This window comes from Chroicocephalus ridibundus, chromosome 9, assembly GCF_963924245.1.
Source record: "Chroicocephalus ridibundus chromosome 9, bChrRid1.1, whole genome shotgun sequence".
NCBI lineage: Eukaryota > Metazoa > Chordata > Aves > Charadriiformes > Laridae > Chroicocephalus > Chroicocephalus ridibundus.
In genome coordinates, this window is record NC_086292.1 from 806,890 (window position 1) to 822,627 (window position 15,738).

The window sequence follows — 15,738 nt, forward strand, 5'->3', positions numbered from 1 at the left end:
GGGCGGCCGCTCTGCCCCGCCGTCTCGGTGGCGGCCCTGCCATGTTGCGACCGCCCCGCCGCTTGCCGCGCCCGCTCCGCCGCGCCGCCTCCACCGGGCCCGGCCCGGGCCGCCGCCTCCTGCTCTCCACCCCCATCTTCTACGCTAACGGGCCGCCGCACATCGGGCACCTCTACTCCGCCCTGCTCGCCGACGCGCTGCACCGCCACCGCGGCCTCCGCGGCGCCGGCCCGGGCCGCCTCTCCACAGGTGAGCCTGGGCGGCAGCAACCTCCGGCACCTCCCCGGGGCTCCCCCACCTCCCCCGGGCCTGTCCCCGTCCCCCGTGTCCCCAGGCTCGTCCCCAGGCCCCTGCGGCCCCAGGGCTTCCTCCCCACGGCCCTCTCTGCCGTTTCAGGGACCGACGAGCACGGGCTGAAGATCCAGCAGGCCGCGGCCGCGGCGGGGACGTCGCCGCCGGAGCTCTGCCAGCGGGTCTCGGGCCTTTTCCGCCAAGCCTTGACCCAGGCTGCCGTCTCCTTCACAGACTTCATCCGCACCAGCGAGCCCCACCACCAGCGAGCTGTGCGCCATTTCTGGGGGGCCCTCCAGGATGGCGGGGCTCTCTACAAAGGGTGTTACGAGGGCTGGTACTGCACTCCCGAGGAGTGCTTCCTGCCGGAGAGCCAGCTGGCCGAGCGCAGGGACGCCCAGGGACGCCCCTGCAAGGTGTCACTGGAGACCGGCCATCAGGTAATGGCAGCAGCACTGTTCTCTTCAAGGGTGGCCGGTCCTGTGGAAGCACTGCACACTCGTCTCTTGGTCTGGTCTGGACAAATTTGGGGGTGTTTAGTGCTTCCAGTAGCCTTTTGTAATCCATGTCTGCTGAGATTCACCTGCATTTCATAGAATGTTTCTTTTGTGTTTATAGAAGACCAGACTGGATGGGGCTTTGAGCAGCCTGGTCTAGTGGGAGGTGTCCCTGCCCAGGGCAGGGGGCTTGCAGCTAGATGATCTTTAAGGTCCCTTCCAACCCAAACCGTTCTGTGATTCTAGTGGTGTGTGACTGTGCAAGGGAGAGCTGCCAGAACCCCAGCCAGGAGATGCAGATTTCAGCCATGTGCCATGGGAAGGATGCTGCTGGGTTCCACAGGCTGGTGGCCTGGAAGTAGCATTTTAAAGTGGTGATGAAATAAGGTTGCTGTGCAGAAGGATAAAGGTGTTTATAACTGAGGTGTTCGTTGGGTGTCTGGAATTTCAGACCTATTTTGTGAGGCAATTCAGTTTGGCCTCTGGACACTTTTAATCAGTCGTGTTACGTGGGTTTGAGCCCTACATAAAACACCGTAACCTCATCTGCCTGTGGTCTAGTCTGATGACTGAATAGCAGTGCAACTAGAAGCATGGTAGCCAACCAAGAGTCTCTCTGCCTCTGCATTTTCTGTAAGGTGTCGGGAGTTACGTGATCTAATCCAGCCATTGCAGATAATCATGCTTCAGAGCTAAGCAGAGGTTATGCTCTTGTCATATTTCTATGAGGCTGGGGCATGGGAGTGTTGGCTCACACAGAAAGAGGTTTGTAGGCAAATAATATCTCTTGATAAAGCACCTAACGTAGTTGGGGAAAAGATGAAGTTTCCAGGGAAAGAAATCATTCTTTAGATCTAAAATAGAGTCAGCAGGCTTCAAAGTCAAATATACCCTGAGAACAATGACTTGCTTTAGCTGTACATCAAACTGTCTAAGAGAAACGGTAGCGTGCGTGGTGCAGAGGAGATCTTGCAAGGTGGTGGAAAGAGATGGTGGGTGTTTATCTCCAACCAGAAAGAGACAGTTTGCTTGAGGGTTTGGGGAAGGAAAAGGGGGAGTTTACAACATGCCATAAAGCCCATACTTCTGGTGAGTGTCTGATTTTTGGTATCCAGCAGAGCCTGTGGGTGAAAACGTATAGCTCACTTTTGAATGATGTTCTTCAGGTCTTCCTTGAACACTGAGAGATCAAAGACTGTTCTGTAGGAAATGATCCTCCTTCTTCACTCTATTACTGTGCTTTTGTGTCATTTAATCTGCGGAGAGGCTGGAGAGGAGCCACCAGAGGCTCCCAGTGTGGTCAGGGTACGCAGCACAGGCCTTGAAGAGGTAGAGGGAACTGGGCCGGTTTAGTTTGGCAAACAGGATGCGAAAGGACAAGCTAAGAGCAGCCTACCACCTCCTCACAGGGCAGTTACGAAGAGCACAAAGCCATTTGCTTCTCGGGGCGCCAGGTGCTAGAGCAAGGGGTGATGATGCCACAAGCTGTGCTGTGGGCTCAGGCCTGGCATTAGGATAAGCTCTTTCCCCAGGAGGGTGGTGCAGTCCTGGAGCAGGTCCCCACTGAGGTGGGGGAGCCCTGTCCTTGGGGTGTCCCAGCCTTGGCTGGATAAAGCTCCAGTCGCCCTTGGCTGGTGCCAGCCCTGCTGTGAGCAGGCTGTGGCGCTGGGGAGAGGTGGAGGGCCCGTCCCACCTCCACTGCTCTTGTTTTATGGGTTCGTTCTGGTATGGGGTGTGGATTAGTTTATCCGTAGAGTTGTGTGGCGTTCTCTGTTTGCTGGGAGGGGAGCTGCATTTAAGGCATTCATTGCTCAGGTCCAGCCGAGAGACAGTTGGTGCATGTGGGGCTGCACGGGTTCTCTTTCTGAGGAGGAATTGAGCTGAAGCTGGGGACTGAGCGCTCAGGGAGCACACTGCAAAGCCCTGTGGGGTTGGTAAACAACAAGCTGAACGTGAGCCAGCAGCGTGCCCTGGCAGCAGAGGCAGCCAACAGGATTTTCTCGGGCTATATGAACTGGAGCAACATCTGATAAAAAGACGTGATTATTCCCCTCTACTCGGCACTCCAAATGACCACATCTGGGTACTGCATCCAGTTTTCCATCCCCCAATACAGGAAACTCAGTTCAGAAACTGGAGGAAGTTCAGCGGGGGGCCACCGAGATGGTTAGGATGCTGGAGCACTTGCCATTTGAGGAGAGGCTGAGGGAGCTGGCTTCTTAAGCCTTACAGAAGACAGGATTTCTGGAGGGCCTAGTGGCAGAAGCTCCCCAGTAGCTACGAGGAGGTCATCAAGAAGATGGAGCCAGGTTCTAATGGTACGTGGCAGGAGGATCAGAGATCGGGAGTAAGTTGAAACAAGAGAGGTTCAGACTGGATTTACAGAGAAACTTTTTCCCCATGAGGACGGCCAAGCAGCAGAACAGGCCTGGGGAAGTTCTGCTGTCTCCATCCTTAGAGGTTTTCAATATGTGCCTGGCTGAAGCCCGAGTAACCTGTTCTAACCCCGTAGGTGACCCTGCTGTGAGCGGGAGGCCGGACTAGAGGCTTTCTGAATTATCCCGTGCTCTCAAGTTTGAAGGTCAGGGGAGACGGCACGCACGTTTCTCTGCAGGGCAGATATTCCAGTAGCTGTTTGCAGGCAAGCCTTGAACAGAGACACCGGTTTTGCAGGTTCTTATAATTACTCTGCCCTTAATCAACCTCTCTGTATGCTCCAGGCCCTAACTTCGCAGTTCTCAGGAGACAGCCTGTTTCTAATCCCTTTTCCTCTTGCCGCTGAACTACTTTCTACACACTTGTCAACTGCCTTTTCTGCAGGTGGCGAGCTGACGGGTAGCTCAGCTCTTGGCACCTGGCAGGGGACGTGAGGTGGGCTCTTCAGAGCCAGACACCAGACGTGGTCAGCGTTTCGGAAGAAATGATTGCAGCTCCTGCTTTGAGATGGCTTTTGCCTCCTAGGTTGTTACCGAAAGGATCACTGGACTGTGTAAAAGGGAATATTGGATGGAGGACATTGTATTGGCTCTGCGTGACAGAGTGACTCCTGAGCGGAGTGTTGAGGGCTGGTACCCAGAAACTGAAAAAGATTATGGAAAATCATAAAGAATTTGGGAGCTCAGGGGGAACCAAAACATTTTTGTGTAACTTTTTAAGATTTGTGTAGGGAAGAATATTTTTTTGGGGGTGACCCTCTAATCAAGTAAGGAAGGATAGCGTTTGCTACTGGCTGCTACTGAAATAAAGTAAATTCAACTACATCACAACGGCATTTTGTACCCCTAGGATTAATTATTCCGTAGGGTATGTACCACTCAGATTAGTTATTCCTTAGGGTGTCTCAGCCTGAGCTGTGCTAGGTTCTCTACTGCTTGTATTGAGAGCGAGGCACTTTCTGGCGCAGTCACAAGTTGTTGGGTTCAGGGCTAGAAACGGAAACTCTGCTGCGTGATGCCACAGCCCATACTTTCTTATCTTAGGGCCTCATTTAGCTTTAAAATGTAAGAATTCTTGACCTAGCCATAGATCTCTTGAGCGCCTTTGCACAGCTCACTCATACCGTATCTACTCACAAAGTTTTCATTGTTTTAGCTAAATGTGTCATTTAATGAATTTAAACGTGTGGGAGGAGTGCTGTCAGTACTCTAACACGATTACAGCTTACAAAGTTGGCAACTAAGATGCTGTCGTGGTTTAACCCCAGCTGGTAACAAGGACCATGCAGCCACTTGCTCACTTCTTCCCCCACTCCCAGTGGGGGAAATAAGGGAAATAAGGAAAACTTGTGGGTTGAGATAAAGACAGTTTAATAGGTAAAGCAAAAGCCCCACAGGCAAAGGAAAACAAGGAATTCATTCCCTGCTTCCCATCAGCACACAGGTGTTCAGCCCTCCCTGGGAAAGCCGGGCTCCATCATGCGTAACGGTGACTTGGGAAGACAAACGCTATCACTTCAAACGTCCCCCTCTTCCTTCTTCCCCAGCTTTATACACTGAGCGTGACATCACATGGCATGGAATATCCCTTGGTCACTTGGGCTCAGCTGTCCCGGCTGTGTGCCCTCCCAGCTCCTTGTGCCCCTCCAGCCTGCTCGCTGGTGGGGTGGTGTGAGGGGCAGAAAAGACCTTGAGAGCTCAGCAGCAACGAAAACCACCCCTGTGCCATCAACACCACTCCCATCCCAAACGCAAACCCAGCACCGCACCAGCTGCCAGCGAGTCACCTTCATCCCAGCCAAAACCGCGGGATGGGGAAAAAGAGGAAAGTAGCGCCTAGGAGAAAAGCAGAGGCACCCACCGGGATTGTTAGTAAGGCAGTAATTAACAAAACGACAAAAAAATGACATTTTGTCTTTTCATGATTTTCTACTATTATTGCATAACTACATTTTTAAGAAAGCGTATTCTCATCTCCATAATTCTTGCCTGATGACACACAAATCTGGCTGGTAGAAAGGTATTTCTTCCCTGGGGGCACAAGCATCTTTGAAAGCAGAGTGCTGAGCCGTCGCAAGGGCTGAAGGCCTCACGTGTTGTCCTGGGGAACCCAGGGAGGCGGTGACAGGAGAGGAGGCTCCCACTAGCCACGGAAAGGTGCCAGGGGCTTCACAGGTGGTGGGAAGCACACCCGGATGCAGACAAACTCCACACCAAGAATTCCCTGTGCAAATTGTACAACTGTTTGCAGGGCGTTTGGGCCGTAATTCTTTTCTCTCCTGCCTTCCCAGGTGCACTGGACCAAAGAGGAGAATTACATGTTCAGGCTCTCGGCGTTTCGGGACCCGTTGCGGGACTGGCTGCGGGACAACCCCGGCGCCATTGCCCCTGACCCTTTCTACCAGCGTGTGCTCCGCTGGCTGGAAGAGGACTTGCCAGACTTGTCCGTCTCTCGGGAGAGAAGCCGGCTGCAATGGGGCATCCCTGTCCCCAGTGACCCAACCCAAACCATTTACGTGTGGGTAGATGCCTTGGTGAACTACCTGAGCGTGGTGGGCTACCCCGAGACACATGGCGAGTGGTGGCCTGCTGCGCACCACGTTGTGGGCAAGGACATCCTCAAATTTCATGCCGTCTACTGGCCGGCACTGCTGATGGCAGCGGGACTGCCCCCCCCCAAGAGAATCTTTGTGCACTCCCACTGGACTGTCCGCGGGCAGAAGATGTCCAAAAGCCTGGGCAACGTGATTGACCCCGCTGCTTGCATTGGCCAGTACACGTTAGATGGATTTCGGTACTTCCTGCTAAGGCAGGGCGTACCCGAGCGGGACTGTGACTATTATGACGAGAAGGTGGTTAAACTAGTGAATTCAGAACTGGCCGATGCGCTTGGGGGGCTTCTCAATCGCTCAACAGCCCTCAGCATTAACCCCAGCAACACTTACCCTTGTTTCTCAGAGTCTTGTTTTCCAAAGGTCTCGGATTACAGGGAGGCAAAAGGCCTGGGTAGGGCTTCCGCTGAGGACTATGAGTTGGTGGCGTCTGTGGCTTCTCTGCCTCTGCAGGTGGCTAGTTACTTTGAAGGTTTCCAGATCTACAAGGCTTTAGAATGTATTGCCCTGTGCGTCAGGCAGACCAATGGTTTCTTCCAGAGACACAAGCCTTGGAAACTTGACCGCAGAGACCCTGCAGAGCAGCTCTGGCTCGACACCATCATCCACGTCACGCTGGAGTGCCTGCGTGTCTATGGGACGCTCCTGCAGCCTGTGATCCCGCACACTGCGGACAGGTTGCTCTCCAGGCTGGCTGTTGAGCCAGAAGAGAGAGGTCTCTCCAATTTGACATTTCTGCCACGCTACGATGGGAAACCATGTCCCTTTGAAGGGAGAGAGCTTGGCCCTGACACCGGCGTCTTGTTTCACAGACTAGAGAAGCCAAGACAGCGTCAGCATCAGATAGAAACCAAGAAGCTCCAGTCTCTGACAAACAGCTGCTGTAAATAAAAGCCTCCGGGAACTCCTGGAAAATCTTGTCTCTGTTAAAAGCATGTTCCTCCCATCCCTTGGTGGTGGTAGAAAGTGGGTGGGTGGAGACCCGGCTGAGCAGGGCTGTGCTGTCCTGCCCAGGTGACTGGTGTGGGTTTGTGCCCACCGTGGGACACAGACACCCCTGGGCAGGTTGGTGTGTGAGCGGGGCTGAGGGCTCCGAGAGCTGCTGGGTGACAGCCTTGGAGCAACACCTAAATTGGGTAAGATGGTAACAATGCACTGAAGGCACAGCCTAGGGCTTGAATATTGCTGCTTTTTTTCCCTGATGTATTTTATGGGACATAAAAAGCATCTGAGGTGAATATTTATCCCCTTAAAATAGGGTACTCTTCCTGTGCAGACTTGGGGCTCCACTAGAGACCCCTCTTGCCTGTCTCCTGTCGTCCCTCCTGGCCCCTTTGCCTTGGCTTTTCTGTGTGAGGAGAGGTCGGGTGCTCTGCTCAGGACACTAAATGTGAACGTGGCAGCCAGTTAGTGGGACCCCCCGGAGCACCGCGGCCCGGGGACACAGCAGAGGCGAGGACAGACCGTGCCGCCCTCCCAGTGCTGCAGCACGCCGTCCTGGTCCAGCTCACCCCGGGTGTCCCGGTCCCGCCGTGTCACTCCTGTCCCCCGGGCGCTTGTACCTACCGCCCCCGGGCTCACCGCAGCCCCCGCGCCCTCCCGCCGGGAGCGCTGGCTGGTGGGACGGGGACAGGAGGCGACATCCCGGTTCCCGTCACCTCCCGTGCCGGCAGCGCCACGGCAGCCGCGGAGAGAAAGGCCCGAGCCCCGGTTGCTCTAGCGGGGGCGGCCGCGGCGCTGGGGGCAGAGGCCGGGGCCGGTCCCTGGGTCGGTGCTGGTGCCGATGCGTGGGGCGGGGCCGGTGCGCGGGGCGGGGCGGGACCGGAGCGTGGGGCCGTGCCGGTGCCGTGCCGGTGCGTGGGGCGGGACCGGAGCGTGGGGCCGTGTCGGGGCCGTGTCGGTGCCGTGCCGGTGCGTGGGGCGGGACCGGAGCGTGGGGCCGTGCCGGTGCCGTGCCGGTGCGTGGGGCGGGGTTGTGCCGGTGCCGGTGCCGGTGCGTGGGATCGTGCCAGTGCGTGGGGCGGGGCCGGTGCGTGGGACCGTGCCGGTGCGCGGGGCGGGGCCGGGGCCGGGGCCGGTGCGGTAGCTGGTGCGCGGGGCGGGGTGGTGCCGGGGCCGGTGCCGGGGCGCGGGGCGGCGCCGCCCCATGAGCCGGTGAGGCCGGCGGCGGCGGGGCGGGATGGCGGCGGGCGGCGGGCGGCCGCCGGGCCCCGAGTCCTCGCTGGAGCCCTACGTGCAGACCCGCATCTTCAAGATCATCGTGATCGGGGACTCCAACGTGGGCAAGACCTGCCTGACCTTCCGCTTCTGCGGCGGCACCTTCCCCGACAAGACCGAGGCCACCATCGGCGTGGATTTCCGTGAGAAGACGGTGGAGATCGAGGGGGAGCGCATCAAGGTGGGCCACGGCGGCACCGGCACCGGGCTGTCCCCGGGGCTGCGTCTCCGCACCCCAAACACCTCTCGGGGGCTTCTCTGTTTCCAGTTCCCCCGAGAGAGGGGGACAGGGGAAGGTTTCTGGTCCCCCCCATGTTGCAGAGACGCTGTCAGAACCCATCGCTGCTGCCTTGTCACCATCGATGGGGTTTGTTGAGCCTGCAGCAGTCTGGAGCCATAGCTTGGGGTGCCACGCTGCTGTCCTGCTCTCCCGACACCCAGCGTAACCCAGTCCTCCCGGCGTCAGGGCGGCCTCCGGCTCCAGGAGCTGGACCAAAGGAGAGGCGAAGCTGCAGGGAGCTGGGGGAAGGAGCTGTGGGCAGAAACCAGCGTGGTTTGTGGGGAGCAGATGGTTGTAGGCTGGCAGCGGCTGCGCTGGAAGGCCAGGAGCTCGCAGGAGCGGGTTGTGGTGGGCTTGGCAGCTATGATATTAACGCTGATGGCCGCTGGCAGCGAGGGTGGGGAGGGGGCAGTTTCAGCAGAACTAGAACAGGACAAATTTGCTGTGCACAGGCCGGCGTGACACCTGTAAGAAATGCATCGGCCCAAGCCCGCGGAGCTCTGGCTGATGTGCCAGGGCAGATCTGCAGCTCAACAGCCGCTGGTAGGAAACAGCCTGGGGAGCACAGTGTGCAGCTCCCGGCCTGCCTGGGGGATGCATCAGTGCCGACAGCTGTCGGGGTGTAAGGCCAACTGCTGGAAAAAGCAAATATTGCTATTTTTCTGACAGATGGGTGATCAAAAGTTGAGGGACTCATCACAGTGAATTCAGAGCTACTATTGGTGCATAAGAACTTTAGTTGTGCTTTTAAACTGTCCATGAACGTTTAACTCTCTTTCTCTCCTTTAAGAGGAGCGGTTCTCATTTTTCCCCTGCCTTCCCCAGCTCTATCCCACACTATGGAGCTGCGTTGTTGTGAGCTGTAGTGCAGGCTGGCATGAAGCTTGTCTCACTGCCACTGGCTCAAAAACGTTGCCAGGCTTTCCACCTTTGGCTGTTATTTGTGCTCCAGCAGGCAGGAGTGGGAGGCAGTGCAGCAAATTGGCCTTTTCCCGGGACCACGCATCCAAGAGGGGAGGAGAGAGGCGGGAGAGGTGCCCTCCCTTTCCTGCTCTGCCCAGATGGAGCAGCCCAGGAGAGACCGGCAGGGAAACAAATGAGCAGCAGCTCTTCTTCGCCAGCATTTTTCCACTCTGAAAGACTCTGGGGCAGGCACTCTCTCGGTGGTGTACAGGGCGATTTGGATTAACCCCAGACACTTGTTGTTCGGAAATTGCCAGTTCCAGGCCTCAAGACATTACCTGTGAGGGCCAGCAGAACTCATAGTGTCAACAGACTAACAGCAAAGTGTGGGTTGGGAGGGATCTCTGGAGGTGCTGATCCCCTGCTGAAGCAGGGCAACCCCAAGCCGGTTGCCCAGGACCATGTCCAGCTGGCTTTTGGATATCTCCAAGGATGGAGGCTCCACAACCTCCCTGGGCAACCTCTGCCAGTGCTTGGTCACCCTCATGGTGAAAGGCGTTTCCTGACATTCAGAGGGAACCTCCTGTGTTTCAGCCTGTGCCCATGGCCTCTGGTCCTGGCACTGGGCGGCACTGAGAAGAGCCAGGCTCCGTCCTCTTTGCAGTCTCCCCTCAGGTATCTGTACACACTGGGTAGCCACCCCCTGAGCCTTCTTTTCTCCAGGAGAAACAGTCCCAGCTCTTTCGGTGTTTCCTTGTAGGAGAGACGCTCCAGTCCCTTCATCACCTTCACTGGACTCTCTCCAGTCCATGCCTCTCCTGTACTGGGTAGCCCAGAACTCTACACAGCACGCCAGGTGTGGCCTCGCCAGTGCTGAAGGAAGGGGACGGATCACCTCCTTCAGCCTGGTGACAATACTTAGCTTAATGCAGCCCAGGACACCATTCACTCCCTTTGCTACAAGGGCACGCTGCTGGCCCGTGTTCAACCTGGTGTCCACCAGGACCTCCAGGTCCTTTTCTGCAAAGCTGCTTTCCAGCAGGATGGTCCCCAGCGTGTACTGGTGCCTGGAGGTGTTCCTTCCCAGGGCCAGGACGTGGTGCTTCTCTTCAATGAACTTCACAAGGTTCCTGTCAGTGAAGTTCTCCAGCCTGTTGAAGTTCCTTTGGATGGCAGCACAACCATCTCGCACCCTCGCCACACTCCTCCCAGTTTGGTGTCACCTGCACACTTGCTGAGGGTGCAATCTGCCCCACCATCCAGATCATTAATGAAGATGTTGAATGGGACTGGGCCCTGGGGTACACTGCTAGTTACCAGTGTTCAACTAGGCTTAGTGTCACTGATCACCACCTTCTAGGCCCCGACGTTCAGCCAGTTCCCAGTCCACCTCACTGTCTGCTCATCCAGACCAGGAGCTTCTTGGCTCCGTTGTCACTTGGGTCAGGAAGTCGTAATCAAAGGTCTCCAGGAACTTCCTGGATTGCTTGTGCCCTGCTGCGTTGTCCTTCCAGCAGCTCTCGGGATGGCTGAAGTCCTCCACGAGGACCAGGGCCTGCAAACGTGAGGCTGCTCTTATCTGTCTGCAAAGTGCCTCATCCACGTGTTCTTCCTGGCCAGCGGCCTACAGCAGACACCCCCTACAATGGGTGTCTGCCAGTCAGACCATGCCGGTCTGCTCTTCAGTCCTCACTCACAAGCTCTTGGTTGGCTCCTCGCCCATCTCCAGAGCTCTGTGCCCTCCCACTGCTCTCCCACACAAAGGGTGGCCCCCCCTCCTCATCTTCTCTTTGCCCTGACTCCTCTGTACCTACCACTGTGTAATTGTCGGGGTTCTCTTTTATGGCATAGGATTAGGTGGACAAATGTCGCGAACCGGTGCAAGAATGTTTGTGAAATGAGAAGTGCTTTGTGCGGTTCGTTTCTGTGCGATGGCGGCTCCATCAGGAAGCGGATGAGAAGCAGGGAGCAGCCCAGCAGCAGAGAGCTGCAGGAGGGCTGCCTGGCAAGGGCTTACGAAGTCAGGTAAGGCATCAGGCAGGGACTTGTATTGCTGAAAAGTGTGCTGCCCGTTCTCTTGAATATATAGGATCAGCTGCAGTGGCTGAGAAATGGGGTACGCTGTGCAGAGCCTCGGGCTTGCCTGTGAATATCGAAAGTGAATGGAAGTGCTGACATGGTCTCTCTTACTAGCTGAGCTGGGCTCGCGTGGTTGAATTACACAGGCGTGTGCTGGCCTAGACAGCCTTGGGCACCGTCAGCATGGGCCCAAAAGCTTGTGTGACTCCTCCATCGATCCTGGTTCACCTAATAAGAGATTCCCCCTCCCTGCCTCGGGGCTGCAGCACCGCTGTCAAGAGAGACCAGCAGCAAGCCCTCCGGCATCTCCCGGCAGGGAGTCAGCAAGCCGGCCGGCTCCCCGGACAGCAGGCCCTGCCCGGCGGGACGCTCCGCGCTCCTGCAGCCTTCTTTGTCGTCTGCTTTGCTTCCTAGGTGCAAGTGTGGGACACGGCTGGCCAGGAGAGGTTTCGGAAGAGCATGGTAGAGCATTACTACCGCAACGTGCATGCCGTCGTCTTCGTATACGACGTCACGAAGATGACCTCCTTCACCAACCTCAAGATGTGGATCGAGGAGTGCAACGGGCACGCCGTGCCCCCCCTTGTCCCCAGGGTGCTCGTTGGGAACAAGTGTGACTTGAAAGACCTGATCCAAGTGCCATCCAGCATGGCCCTGAAGTTCGCCGATGCTCACAACATGCTTTTGTTTGAGACCTCGGCCAAGGACCCTAAGGAGAGCCAGAACGTGGACGCCATTTTCATGTGCCTGGCCTGCCGGCTGAAGGCCCAGCGGTCGCTGCTCTGCCGGGACCTGGAGGGGCGGCCGGCCCAGGCCCGCAGGCTGGACCCAGCGCACGACGCCGACGGTAAAAACTCCTGCCCGTGCTGAGCAGGGAGCCCCGGCGGCCCCCGGCTCCCGCCGCCCTCTGTCACGGTCACCCCAATAAAGTCTCTGCGGCTCCAGTCAGCTCTGGGTGGTGCTTTGCGCGGATCGGACCGGGTCGGCCGCGCTCGGGTCGGCTCGGGTCAGTTCGGTCGCGCTCGGCGCGGGTCGGCCGCGCTCGGCTTCGTTCGGCTACGCTCGGGCCGGCTCGGCTACACTCGGCTCAGCTCGGGCGGAGGGTTGAGCGCATGCGCAGTGCGCGCCGCCGCCGCCGCCATGAAGTAGGTCTGAGGGGGGCGGGGGGAGGGAAGGCCCGGCCTGGGCCGGTGCGGCCGGTCTCGGTGCTGACGGTGTCCTCGCCTTCAGCCCCCTGACGAAGGTGAAGCTGATCAACGAGCTGAACGCGCGGGAGGCGGAGCTGGGCGTGCAGGAGGCGGTCTCGTGGCACGCGGAGTACAAGGACAGCGCCTGGATCTTCGTCGGTATGGGCCGGGCCGGGAGCGGGGTGGTGGGGCCGGTTCGGGTCCGAGCCTGGGAGCGGTGCCGGTGCCGGTGCCCGTGCCCTCTTGCCTCCTCTCCCTCTCCCCGCAGGTGGGCTGCCCTACGAGCTGACGGAGGGGGATGTCATCTGCGTGTTCTCACAGTAAGTGTCGCAGCCCCTCTGCCCCCCCCGGCCCGCCATGCCCCTGCCGCGGGTGCTAAGAGTGTGTTGCAGGTATGGGGAGGTCGTCAACATTAACCTGGTGCGGGACAAGAAGACTGGAAAGTCCAAAGGTTTTTGCTTTCTGTGCTATGAGGACCAGAGGAGCACCATTCTCGCTGTTGACAACTTCAATGGGATCAAGGTGAGTGAAGCAGCCTGGGACGTGGGCTGGCCTGCCTGCCACGGCCCCCGGGGTGCTGCTGCACGTCAAACGGGAGCCCTGGCAGCACAAGTTGCATGGGGAACTGGTCTGTGCCTTTCCCAACAGCATGAATCCTCTCGTAGATCAAAGGAAGAACGATTCGAGTGGACCATGTGGCCAACTATCGGCCCCCCAAAGACTCTGATGACTTAGATGATGTCACCAAAGCCCTCCATGCAAAGGGTTGTGGAGTTAAAACGCCACCTCATACGTCATCCGATTCCCTGTCGGAAGATGATGATGTGCCCGTAAAAAAGCAGAAAGGTGAGGTGTGTTCCTGCCAGTCTTCAGCCTAGGTGGGAGCGTCTGCATGGAGCCCTCGGCCTCGCAAGGTCCCTGTGCTCAGGGGAACACCAAAGACGGGTGTGCTTTTGAAAAGAGCCACAGCCCTAATGTCTGGGCTTTACTCTGTGGTCTCCTGAGGGGTATCTGAGTGCCTGTCTTTACCCCTTCCCTGTGAATATCCTCCCGCAGCCTCTGAAGAGTTGTATCTCACAGACAATAATAGCACTTTTCCTGGAACAAACCTGCCAGGCTGCAGCGTTACTGCAGGGGACAGCAGCGCTGGGGAGGATGGGGAGAATGAAGGTTTAGGGAAAGCACCACTTAATCTTAAAATCTGGATGCTGCTACTGTAGGACTAAAGTGCTGTAGACGTACGGAATGACCATTATGTGGCCTGCACAAGGTAACTGAATTGAGTACAACATAAAACCGGCGGATCTGTATGATATTCTGTGGCTGGAAACTGAAGCCAAAGAAAGTAGGGGGGGTCGGACTAGGTGACCTTTAAAGGTCCCTTCCAACCCCAACTCTTCTATGATTCTGTGAAAGTAGACCTAAAAGTGCATCCGATTGTCTGAATACCTCTTGTTCTCGTGGATGCAGCAGGATTTGTTGCTCTACAACTTTCAGAAGCAAACAGAAAGATGTAGAATATATCCAAGTCAAACGTGCCTCATAAAGGAGCAGCCTGTGCAGCTATACTGATAGATTTTTAAGAAGCCATTAGGGTTTTTTTCCATCTGTACAGCAGAGATCTTGAAAAGCTATCCCTGTCAGAGCCAGAGAAGTGCTAGAAGCACTTGTGTCTTGCAGTAGGAGATCTTGTAGCTACAGCTGAACCCTTGTGCTGTTGGGATTTGTTGGTACTGCGCCCTGGCATTGAGAGAGGAGCTCAGCGCTCTGCTGCGTGGAGGAGGACACAGGGTGGATGGGGCCTTAGCGTGGGGTGGGGAGGCGTGTTGGTCAGGCTGGAGCCCTAGTTCGAGAGAAGGGTTGGAGGAGAGAAAACAGGCAGCAAAACTAAGGGTGGGGACAAGATGCCGCTCCAGAGCGCTGAGGAGGTGCACAAAAGTGAGAGAGGCAAAGGAGAGTGAAGCGGGAAACAAATCCTTGTGTCTGGAGAAGAGTTCCCACGGAATGGATCAGCGTGTTGTTATTGCATGGATGTTACTGAGGAAAGATTATGAAAGGAGGGTGCTACAATATTCCAAGCTGTGTTGACTTCAGCTGAGGGCAGCTTTCCTGGGAAGAACGCAATGTGGTGAGTGTTAAAGAAGGAAGTAGGATGGCTCAAGCTGGAGGAGAAAAGTGTCGGGGCTGGAAGTAGAATAGGATCTCTCTGTGGGGGGAAACAGGCTGTGAAGCCTGTGGGAGAACTTAAAATGGGAGGGGAGTGGAAAAGGTGCCGTGGTGCTGGGGAGAGCTTGGGGAGCTGAGGTGATGTTTGCAGGACTGTCCACCCTGAAAGATGAACCTTGTATTTCAGATAAGGAGAAAAGCAGGCAGGAGCGGCAGAAGCAGAGCTCGCAGGCTGTGAAGAGGGCGGTGTCCACAGAGGAGGCGCACCCCAGAATCAAGATTAAGAAGGAGAAGGAGGACCCCGCCTACGAGCGCTACGCCAGCGGGAGCCAGCAGCCCTGGAAGAGCTCCGAGAGGAAGCCTGTGAGCAGGATGCAGCGAGAAGAGGACGAGCGGAGGATGCAGCGAGAAGAGGACGAGCGGAGGCACCAGAGGCCTTTGGAGAGAAGAGGGGAAAAGAGCTGCCAGGACCAGAGGGGACAAAGCGGTTTGTGGGATGAGAGGGAGAAGAGAGAGCAGGCTGGCAGGAAAGGCGACGGGCACAGCAGCCGGCGAGAAGAGCATCCCGAGGGAGGCAGATCCCGGGAGCGCTGGGAACGGGGCTCCGGGAGAAGCTCCAACCGCTGCTGAGCCCAGGGGCCGAGAGAGACCTGCCCAAAAACCTGCTCAGAGCCTCTCTGCGCCTCTCAGAGGGCACCGTGGTCACACCGCTCGCCTCCAGCACCTTCCGTGGTTTCTCGTTCTGTTCTTGGAAGGGGGAGCGGTGCTGCGGACTGGGATGTGAGTCCTGTTCCCTCCCTCAGCCCTTCCTGCAGGCTCCAGGCGTGCCGGGCTGTGCTGCGGCAGGAGGACGAGTCGCTGGGAGGACGCTCTCCTTCCCCAAAACGGCCCAATCCCCCCACTTTTGCTCCCATTCTCCTCCACCGGGCGAGGAGAGACCCGCGGGCATCTCGTCTTGGGCCCAGCGCTCCTGCGGTGGATCCCCGCGTCTGCGGCGGGGCCGGTTTTTGTTTTAAATACCTCTTAATAAAAAAATCAACCTGTTTGTAGCAGAGGGTAGTAGCGTTTGCA

The 15,738-nt window shown here is 57.2% G+C and overlaps 3 protein-coding genes across 3 annotated transcripts; all 3 read left to right on the forward strand.

Moving 5' to 3' along the window:
• The first annotated feature begins 19 nt into the window (after positions 1-19).
• On the forward strand, positions 20-6,735 carry MARS2 (methionyl-tRNA synthetase 2, mitochondrial). The gene is made up of 3 exons (XM_063346833.1): positions 20-249; positions 397-731; positions 5,515-6,735. Exons 1-3 carry the CDS (start codon positions 42-44, stop codon positions 6,724-6,726), a joined length of 1,755 nt encoding a protein of 584 aa, XP_063202903.1. The 5' UTR covers positions 20-41; the 3' UTR covers positions 6,727-6,735.
• Positions 6,736-7,795: 1,060 nt separating this feature from the next.
• RAB33A (RAB33A, member RAS oncogene family) lies at positions 7,796-12,262 on the forward strand. The gene is made up of 2 exons (XM_063346610.1): positions 7,796-8,233; positions 11,729-12,262. The coding sequence occupies exons 1-2, from the start codon at positions 8,015-8,017 to the stop codon at positions 12,182-12,184; spliced, it is 675 nt and encodes a 224-aa protein (XP_063202680.1). The 5' UTR covers positions 7,796-8,014; the 3' UTR covers positions 12,185-12,262.
• Positions 12,263-12,461: 199 nt separating this feature from the next.
• RBMX2 (RNA binding motif protein X-linked 2) lies at positions 12,462-15,731 on the forward strand (the record flags this gene model as incomplete). The annotated part of the gene is made up of 5 exons (XM_063346711.1): positions 12,462-12,660; positions 12,770-12,821; positions 12,894-13,023; positions 13,167-13,347; positions 14,855-15,731. Coding segments are annotated over 5 exons (1,005 nt in total), but the record flags the coding sequence as incomplete, so codon positions are not given.
• Positions 15,732-15,738: the final 7 nt, after the last annotated feature.

Bases quoted from the DNA above. Each gene is read 5' to 3' on its own strand.
- MARS2 (XM_063346833.1), top strand. From the start codon at position 42: ATGTTGCGACCGCCCCGCCGCTTGCCGCGCCCGCTCCGCCGCGCCGCC. The intron at 250-396 runs GTGAGCCTGGGC...CTGCCGTTTCAG, and splicing joins CCCGGGCCGCCTCTCCACAG to GGACCGACGAGCACGGGCTG. The intron at 732-5,514 runs GTAATGGCAGCA...CTGCCTTCCCAG, and splicing joins CACTGGAGACCGGCCATCAG to GTGCACTGGACCAAAGAGGA.
- RAB33A (XM_063346610.1), top strand. From the start codon at position 8,015: ATGGCGGCGGGCGGCGGGCGGCCGCCGGGCCCCGAGTCCTCGCTGGAG. The intron at 8,234-11,728 runs GTGGGCCACGGC...TTTGCTTCCTAG, and splicing joins TCGAGGGGGAGCGCATCAAG to GTGCAAGTGTGGGACACGGC.